We start from the raw sequence: 10043 nt of genomic DNA, 5'->3' as shown, positions 1-10043 counted from the left end.
CAACTACTATTTTTATTTTCTTCCCCCTCCTCTCCTTCCCTTTCTTCCTCCCGCCTTGCTCCTGCAGGGTTTGCCGTACGCAGGGATGGATTTCACGGAAGCCTATTCCGATCGATGCTCTGCCGTGGGGCTTGCAGCCAGAGAAGGAAACGTTAAAATGCTGAGGAAACTAATTAAGCAGGGATACAGCATCGATGTTCCAGATAACAGGGGTTGGGTGCCGATCCACGAAGCAGCAGCTCACAATTCGAGTGAATGTCTGAGGCTGTTAGTTCGTGCAGGTAAGGAAAATCTGATGTGAGATAGTGTCATTTGCTGCTGAATTACCCCGTCATATAAAATATAAACCAAGTAGATTTCCCTTATCTTATTCTTACTTGTTTTGCAAATTTCTGTGTGGTTTGGTAGTTACTGCCTAGCTGTGGTAGAGAGAAATTGGCACGTTGCAGTCTGTGAATGACATTTGATTTTACTTCACCTTCTCTGTCCAAGGCGGGTATCTGCCTAGGGCCAGCAGTAACTGACACTGCTGTTTGGAAGAGTTGATAACAGCACACTCGTGGATACGCTGTAGGTCATGCATCTCAAATAACTCGGTTATTTTCAGAAAATAAATAACTGTGTTTTGTAATTCATTGCTAAATGTTTTGGTTTTTTTTTTTCCTCCTCCCTTACTCTCATTTGTAGCCCCATCTGATGACTACATAAACTCAAAGACATTTGAAGGGCTGTGTGCGCTGCACCTTTCAGCACGCCATGGGTCTTTGGAAAGCATTCGTGTTCTTCTGGAAGCTGGGGCTGACCCCAATGAAGTTACCACCGAAGCAACAACCCCGCTGTTCCTAGGTGACACGAGCTTTCTTGAAATCTCACAGCAACTGAGGAGTGGGGCAAAGCTTATTTGCTGAGTTTAAACTCACCAGAGTTCATTTACTGCCTACCATGTTTCATATTTTTGTAGCCTAAATACTAGGCTTTAGGCTCAGAGATGGAGTGGGTCTAAAAATTACCTTTTATTTGTGGACAAATCTGCTTCAGACTGTGTTTTAAAACAAAATTGTATAACCAAATTGGTTTCCTGTATCACCTTTTCTTTCTTTCTGGCACAGAAAAGGTCTAGGAGGTATAGGATTGCATCTATGTGAGGGTGTTTCAAGTATTATTTTTTTAATTCCTCCCTACTTATGTGGAAAGACCTCTTATTCTTTTTGGAATTCCTAGTTTAGCAATTAAAGTCCATTATTGTAGGTTTTTTTCCTATGATTTATGTTTGACATAATTAAATGCTTAAAACTTCTGCTATAGTGAATTCTCAGAGCCTAAATCATCTGATTAAATATGCTTATTGTTTTACTCACCTCTGTACCCAGGCAAACATGGCTGCCACATTACCTCTGTTTACAAGTCTAGTCACATTTTATTTTTAAGCGACTAAATAGCTTATTTGCTTAAAACAATTGGTAACAGGTAGCACTTGTGGGGAAATCATCACTAAAAGCACATTGGATAATGATAATTAACACTATGTGTAAGTGCTTACATAGATTAGACAGGGCCAAGGAACGGTCCTGGAGTTGTGTATCCAAGAGATTTTTAAAAAGGAAAAAGTATATGGTCAGGTTAGTCCAAACTACATAATGGGGTTATGGTACAGCTCTGTGTTGGACTTTGAGTACTACAAGCCACTGGCGCCCCTTTGGCGAGCTTGTGCGCTAATACTCTAAAAATTATTCAATCAGTAGCAACTGTTTGCAGGTCATTTATCACCATATCAAGCTTTTACGGTTACACAGGAAGTGTGCCTTGGTATAATTGTCATTGGCAAAAACCTGAGGATGAATCAGGATGCTAAAGGAGGCTTTGTTAATGAATGCTTTAGCATAAGTTAAATGTACACGTTATAAATTAATTTTATATAAGTGTTTAACACAGTTTTAAAATTTTTTTTTTAAGTTTATGTTTGGAGGAATTTGTTTTAAGATAGCCACTGGGCTCCACAAATTTGGGAGGCCATTGCAACTGTCATGCAGTTAGGTGCCTGCTGCAGATTTGTCTCTGTGTTCCACAGGAAAGAGGGAGGAGAGAAATTTGCTTTTGTTACTCTTGTTAGCACAATGTAGGTAGAATTTTAACAAGTCTAACTAAAAACTTTGTGGATAAATTTCCATTCTCCAAAACTGTTTTGGGGGTGTAAATGTAAAAGGCATGTAAGCATATATAAGGCAAGTTTAAAAGAATTATGATTATTGTGTCAGGAAGTTAGTGGTGAGACCATTTGAATTTTTCAATGAGTTCCTTAAATCCATTTAATAAGAATTCTTTTTTCTTCTTTTTTTTTACTGTTCTATCTGAAGCTGTTGAAAATGGACATGCAGATGTTGTAAAATTTCTGCTCCAACATGGAGCAAATATTAAGGGACCTCATTCTTGGTCTGCATGGAATTCTTTGCACCAAGCTTCTTTTCAGGTAACCTGTAAGTGTATCATATAATTTCCATGTAACTGCTGTATTCTGAGTGATAATTTATCTATTTCTTTGCTTTTTTATCGGGTAATTTTTCCTAACCTACCCTAGCAGTCATAAGGTTGCCTAAACGCTGAAGGGCTTGCAATGCACTGAAGAGTGTATCTGGAACTACATGAGATGGTGATGTTGGGAAGCAATAATTATTTAAATAGTATAAGTATCGCATGTATTCACAAGCTCATGTGTTGTTACTTGGGAAGTGCATCTCTTACAAGATTTTTTGAAAAAGAGTTCTGTTTAGTATCTCATCATCAGTGAGATGTACAACCTATTTCTGGGATAGAAATGTGTTAGAAATGGTTCTCATAAACTTATTTAATTTCCATTTGTACATATTGTGTAAATGAACAAATGTGAAAAATTAAACTTGTCTAGCTTTTTCTGCGATTAATTTTTCGGTACACCTTTAGAATATTGAATATATCGTGTTTTTTTCTTATTTCTGTTTGGAATGTGTGGGAAAAATACATTATGTCAATTCCCCACTTTTTTTGTTAAGAATAAAAATATTTATTTCAGGAATGCACTGAGATAATGAAAATACTCCTGGAGAAAGGGGCAAGCAAGGAATGTAAGGATGACTTTGGAATTACACCTTTGTTTGTTGCTGCTCAGTATGGAAAACTGGAGAGTTTAAGACTGCTTGTATCCCATGGTAATAGTGATCATTCGTTTAGCTTTTACTGTTTGTAAACTCGCATCAGCCTGTCACCAGATACAATTTTAGTTCTACTTTTGCACTTCATAACTTGAAATTTTAGGGGGTTTTAATGTAATTTTAATTGCAGATGGGTATGCAAAACCATCTTAATTGCTTAAATCTTGTTTCAGTAATTTAATATAGTTTTCAGCAAGTGATGGTAGGAAGTAATAAACCAAAACTCTGAAAAGATTAAGGATCATCAGGGTCTTCTAGAGGCCCACAATAGCACTACATTAGTGGTCTGATTTTGATGACATTGCTTTTGTGATAGAATATTGTTCAGGTTAAGTGAAGATACCTCTCTCTGATCATAAAGTGACAGCAACAGTTTCATTCACATAATCAACAAGTTTTATGCATCTAAGCGCATGTCTCCTGGGGGAGAATCTCAAAAAATAATTGTGATTAAAAGATTGTCTAGCCCATTGCCTTTCCTCCAGCACGTTTATCTCGTGTTGTGCTGATCTTTGACAGAGTTAATGTTAAAGCACTGAGTGTTGAAAAAGTTAGCGACAAGCTGGCTAATGTTTCCTTGTTGCTGTGGAAAACCTGTTGTATTGTGAAGTCACTCTGTGAAAACCCATTACTGATTAACATTAATTTGTTGTTTATTTTGTGTCCTGTAGTGGTGATGTAAAGTATTGGCTTTTTTTGTTAGGTGCAGACGTAAACTGTCAAGCCAAGGACAGAGCCACTCCCCTGCTGATTGCTGCACAGGAGGGCCATGCCGAATGTGTGGAACTGCTCTTATCAGAAGGGGCAGATCCAAATCTCTACTGCAACGAGGATAACTGGCAGTTACCTATTCACGCAGCAGCTGAAATGGGCCATAAAAAGTAGGTGATTAAAAAGGCATTCAGACAGAAGATTCTGGTAACAACCTAATCAACAAAGAGGAAGTTCAGCTCTAAAAGGAAGAAAAACAAGTTCTCAAGCTGATTTGTAATTTAGAATTCTGAATTATTTTCCTATTTTAATGTCTGTTAGTAGTCCCAGTAAAGTGACCAACCGTTTTTAATTCAGCATCTAACCTGGGTCTGATCCGTACCCTAATGAGTTTAGAGGGTTTTCCACAGTGCTGAACCAGATATCGATTCACTCAAAAGCCATATTACTTTTACATTTTAAAATACAGGTGACAACAGCATATGCTTTATACATGACTTGAACAGCTCTTAATTAGAATTATAGTCCTGACCATTAAGTAGTAGAAGTAATCATATGCAAATAATGAATTAGCTGAACCAGCCAGAAAATGAAAGCCACAAAACAGTTCCTTTAATCCTTTTCAAAATGCATTTGTAGCTTTCCCCAATCCCAATGATAAAAGCTGCTTTCACAGCAGAAAACCAAGAGTGGAAGGAAGTCCCATTGTAGCATGCTGTTGTGGAGAAGCATCTCTCAAGAACCCCATGATTTGCACATGTATGACGGCACTTAATATCAAATATATTAATGACAATACTAACTGCAAAATTATCAGTAGATGCTTGATCTTAACCCCTAGCAAAAGGAGGTCATCAGCTTAGTTGTCATTAAAGTTGGTGTGTCAAATCGATGCCACTCCTCAAACTGATGAGGAGGGCAGACTGTAGTAGATACTGAGGAAGCTCTGTATTGTTCATTTTCTCAGAAACGTAAGATCACAGAATCGTTTAGGTTGGAAAAGATCTTGAAGACCATCAAGTCCGACTGTTGACCTAGCACTGCCAAGTCCACTGTTAAACTATGTGGTTTAGCTGCCTTCGTAGCTTTTGCAACAATAAGTAACTGGCAACCTCTGAGCAGCGCCAGTAAGTTCCAGTAGCAAAGGAATCGGTGTCTGTCACTAATCCTTGTTGGCTGGAAAGGATGTAGAGGTGTGAGCTATGAAACAGAATGATTTTTCTGTTTCAGTACCTCAGTGAGTGTTGTTGAATGGAAGTAAATATTAATTTATTTGCAACTCACGTTTTCAGTTTGCTTCCAGCCTTCACGGAAGTCTGGATTTAATGTGCAGAGGTACTCTATTGCTGTAAAATGGATTGTTGGATAATAGGAAATATCTGTCCCTGGTTCAGATTAAAATATTTATTGCCAGCCTAAATCCATCCCAAAGCACAATGTTTGTTATCTATGTATGAAAGTGAAAAAACAGGTAGGATTTTCTTCTTAAGTTGTAATGACCAGACAAATGAAATTAATTGTTGTATAAGATCACAAAATAGATAGTTCTTTTTAAATATTTGCAGGATATTAGAGTTGCTAATACCAGTTACTGATCGGATTTGTGACAAAGGCAAAGGCAAAGTGAGCCCTGTGTATTCAGCAGTATATGGTGGTCATAAAGAATGTTTGGAAGCGTTACTTAAAGAAGGCTACAGTCCAGATGCTCAAGAGTGCCTTAACTTCGACTGCAGATCACCCATGTGTATGGTCTTCCAAAAAGAGTAAGTATATCTCTTATATTTTGAAACTATTCATAATTATGTTGGCCTTTATTTAACTTTTTTTAAATGTGCAGTTTTCCTGCCCTCCTTCCTCAATTCTTGAGCTGCTGGAGTTAAACTGTGAGTATCCAAATGGTGTGTGGGCTTTGGATTGCGTGCATGAGCTGAAGAAGCTCACTGAAATCTCCAAGGGGAAGCTCAGCTCTTTGAAGAAGAGTCTTGTAGAACATAATTGCAGTTCTCGTGCTTTCAGAAGGCCTTACCAACATGTCTCTGTCTTCTGGGAACGTGACTTGATGCTGTAATTGGATCAAAAGGACTCTTAAGTAGCCAGATCCTTTTCAGTAAGGATGAGTTATTGTGAAATAGTGTTTTCCTTTTCTGTATGCCAGTTTTGTGCATAAGACAAGCAGAATTAATCAGCTCCATGCTATAACTGTAAGGAGGACTGAGAAACTGGATGATACATTCTTTTAGATCATGACCCATTTCTTTTTATGCCTGCTGAGTGATGCACACCCCTGGTATTCAACAGGAAATAAAACAATGCTTACTTCATAACGCAAAGGCTATAATTTTGGAGGAAAAATAATAAAGTATAAAAGCCTTACTCCGAAGTGTGTGTGTATATATGGTATGTCAGTTGACATGCTCTTCATGTCCTTACTGTTGATTTTTTTTTTTTCTTTTAGTACAGAAATTTCTTCTTCCTTTTTCTGTGGGAAATTTGTGGAGGAGGGGGCTATTACTGTAGAAGTTCTTGATGTTGCTGTCCCCAAGCTCACCTTGTGCTCCTCCCTAACTAATTCAATGTATAAAATAACATTCAAAGGATTGAATACTGGCACAGCTCAAATCTAGATAGAGAATCACATGTCAGTCACTTCTTGGCAGTTCTGACCTTTCTATAGAGCTGTAATGTCATTATGTTTTAGATTTTAATTGAGACTTGAGAGCAATTACCTGGTAACTGCTTTACCCCTTAGAACAACAGAGGCATTTCATGTGGTAGAGAATACATTTGGAAACTTTTTTTCTTCATCTGATTGCTCTCATTTACTATTTAGAATTCTAGTTAGTTGACCCTTTCTAGACACTCTTCCTCAGGAATATTAATGCAAAGTAATGTTATGTGGCTAGTGTGCTTCATTAAGGTAAATATCTTCATAAATGCTTTTAAATGCTCTTAAAACTCAGATTCTAACAGAATATTTCATGTACATGGATCAAAATCTATTGCTTATGTTGCTACCATTTAAATTTATGAGGTTATGGTAGTAGTGAATTTTGTTCACCCCCATTAAAAAGCAGTTTATCGAGTAGACACAAAATCATAGCTCTTGGGGCTGGCTTACATTTGGGAGTCATGATTTCAGGTTCTCATTCTTACTGCTTGTCTTCCACATGTGACCTGCTCTGATTCCCTTTATGTAGGGAAGAAAAATCAAAATATGCAATATTTTAACACTTCTTACATTCCAGAAGTTCATTACCTGCAAACCTTTTTAGCCAAAATACTAACATTTAGAGGATGTGCCTTGGTGCCCTGAATCCTGTAAGCAGTTGAGGCTTGTACACAGATATGCAGAGGCTATTTGAGAAATTACTTTTTATGAGAAAGCCTGTTCTAATTAAAAATTATGGTCTTGATGAGATGCACCTTTTTTTTCCCCTGGATAAAGCTGTTGAAAGAATTAACTGTGCTGGGATATTCTTTGTTGAATATGTTTGAATATATGCGTTTGTAAAGTGTGTACTAGTTGCATGCTACTAATTAATAGGATCGCACATTCTTACAGTTGGCTTAGGAAAATTTTTTAAAACTTTACCAAATATATGCCATCGATCTACAATGCCATAATTGCAATAAATAACTTGCCAGTTTCATAATGGTCCTGAAGTGAAAATACTACAGTAATATTCTGATTGAGTTTATCCTACTTGAAATAAAAAGGCTTATTTCAAAGAGGGAAATCAAGAACAGAATTAGTTTTTATTAGTAGTGAAAGTACATCCCAGTGACTGTGCCTGTTACAGCCTCTTGTGTCTCTGGTCAGGCTGCAGGTGATTTTGAACTGCTTGAGGCAGGAACTCATCCATATCCAAAACGGCACATGTGAAATCACACATCGGGGTACAAGGCAGAATGTGCTTTCCTGTATCTCCATACATGACATATAAGGTGTGCAGTGAAGCAGTGCATAGGGTTTGTTATTACTGATTTTCATCGCAGACTCCCAGAAAGCATCGTTAAAAATCCTTGGACATTGTTTTTCCCCTTCTGTCCTATTCTTAGTATATAATAATTTAGGAAGGGATGCAGACCAGGTAACTACTAAAATGTGCTGTAAATGAGGCAGGTAACATATATCGCCACTTCAAAACCACTTCTATGAAGTAATGTGCAATCCAGTTACTAACTAACACCATGCTAATTATCAGTCATAATCTTATTCATTATCATATCATTATCAATTATAGTATGGTAATAAAATTATTCTTGTAAAAACATTTTAAAATGTTTACCACAGTTCAGTGGGTTGCAGACCTACCTGCAAATGGAGCTGGGTGTAAATTAAACCCTTAGTAAGTTGGAACATTAGGCTGGTCCCCAAGTTCTGGGGCATGCAGTCATTTGATATTTTTGCATACTTGTCCATCTGTTGCACGTGGCATGTTTTTAAGGTGAAACCTCATCAAGTGGGCACCATGCTTTCTGCTTATAGCAAGCGCGTGGTGGAGCAGCAATGTGGTAATACCTCTGGGTTACAGATCCCAGTAATTGATGACTTTGGGAGGTTTCTATTTGTGATCAAAAGGCTTGCTTTAAAGGGCTGGAAGCTGGTTGGAACTACAGGTTTTTCAGGATAAAACGAACACATGAGTTAAATATAAGGACTGGAGTCTCCTGAACTAGTTCTACATTTTAAAGTGATGCTTTCCAGAAAGAACTGCAGTCCGAATGTCATGCTGGGTTTTTCTTTGGTTTGGGGGGAGTTTTGGTAGAAGAAATTTGCTTTCTCAAAGGTCTGGGGAAGAACTAACAGGATGTCCTGTTCCTTGTGTGCTGTTCATAGGTTTTTTCATTTCATTGATATTTTCCTGAAATACGGGATCACCTTACTTGGCATTAATTTGGGATATTGCCTGTTCCATGAAAAGTTTACTTTGTTTCAACGCTTCTTGAAGCTGGGCTGTTCACTGCCTTCTGGGGACCAGTTATCGGAGTTCCTAAGTTACACAATTAAAGCGCAAGAGGAGTACAAGGAATGGCTGCCTTATCTGCTCTTGGCCGGTTTTAATCCAGTGAATTTAATGCACAGATTCTGGTAAGCAGATAATGTTATCTTGTTTACTTAAATATTGTATGTTAATCTGCAAAGCTGTTGCCAATGTTATTTAACACGTGCTTTCAGAGGATAGTACTTGATCATCAGTTGCCATGATCGGGAATGGTGAGGGTTACGGAAAGTCTGAAATAAATCATCCACAGGTAATGGCTGGATTCAGTAAAACAAATTTCTTTTAGGAAGAAAGTCAGAAATGAGATTGCTTTATCACTACCCTGGAGAAAGGCATAATTTTGCAGTTTCTATGTCGAACATCTATTATTAGCCCCCAAAGTTAGTTGCAAATTGCATGTGTATGTATAATATGGTAATGGGAGGAAAAAATTCAAGTACTGAGAAAGAGGTCAGGAGGGATGGGAAACAAATGTAAGGTGAAGCTGGGCCAAGGCTAGGAGAAGAGGAAACGGATGCAGTTAGAGATTGTGTTAAAATAGTGTGGTGAAAATTCCAGTCTGGGTTTTTTTTGGGGGGGGTGGTTTTTTTGTTTGTTTGTTTGGTTTTTTTAAGTTTTTCCACATACAAATAACTGTTTGGTGATGTTTTATATTTAATTAGGCACTACAGAATTAAACTTATATTTTAAATTATGAAGTATTTATATGTTTTTTCTGTTTTTTTCTTGTCTGTGAAGATGATGCTTAGACTACTACCATATGTCTCAGCTGTTAATAACATAATGTGAGATGTATAAACTCATTACATGCATTACTTAGCTGTATGAAAGGAGTAGGATTTTATGGTTTACTTAAATACTGATTTATATTTCCGGTACTGTTAAGATACCGTGGTTAAGATATCATTGGTAGTTTTAAGTGCATTCATTTATGACTTAGTGAGATTCTGTTAATCATTAGCATCCATGGCTTTCTGAACAGTAATTAGAGGAGCATATATAAAGCATGGCATAGCAGTGCTTCTGTAGATCATATTTATGCATAGAAGACTAAGTGATTGCAAAAGTAATCACACTACAAGATTGCAATTCAGTGAGTAAACAAATCTCACTGTCCGTGTACATCATATATGATGATTTT

At 37.3% G+C, this 10043-nt stretch overlaps 1 protein-coding gene across 4 annotated transcripts in view; it reads left to right on the top strand.

The window, feature by feature from the left end:
- ASB3 (ankyrin repeat and SOCS box containing 3) overlaps nt 1–10043 on the top strand; it is a 30390-nt gene that overhangs the window by 17693 nt on the left and 2654 nt on the right. For all 4 annotated transcript variants that reach the window (XM_075035332.1, XM_075035334.1, XM_075035331.1 and 1 more), the window contains 7 exons: nt 68–281; nt 688–846; nt 2355–2467; nt 3047–3182; nt 3889–4066; nt 5462–5659; nt 8737–8988. In XM_075035332.1, coding sequence (XP_074891433.1) covers nt 86–281; nt 688–846; nt 2355–2467; nt 3047–3182; nt 3889–4066; nt 5462–5659; nt 8737–8988 — 1232 coding nt within the window. In that variant the 5' untranslated portion in view covers nt 68–85. The remainder of the gene's footprint in view (nt 1–67; nt 282–687; nt 847–2354; nt 2468–3046; nt 3183–3888; nt 4067–5461; nt 5660–8736; nt 8989–10043) is intronic.

The sequence above is a fragment of the Buteo buteo genome, chromosome 9, assembly GCF_964188355.1.
Source record: "Buteo buteo chromosome 9, bButBut1.hap1.1, whole genome shotgun sequence".
Classification (NCBI taxonomy): Eukaryota; Metazoa; Chordata; class Aves; order Accipitriformes; family Accipitridae; genus Buteo; species Buteo buteo.
Note: the sequence above shows the minus strand (reverse complement) of the source record. Positions and strands in the feature narration are given on the sequence as shown.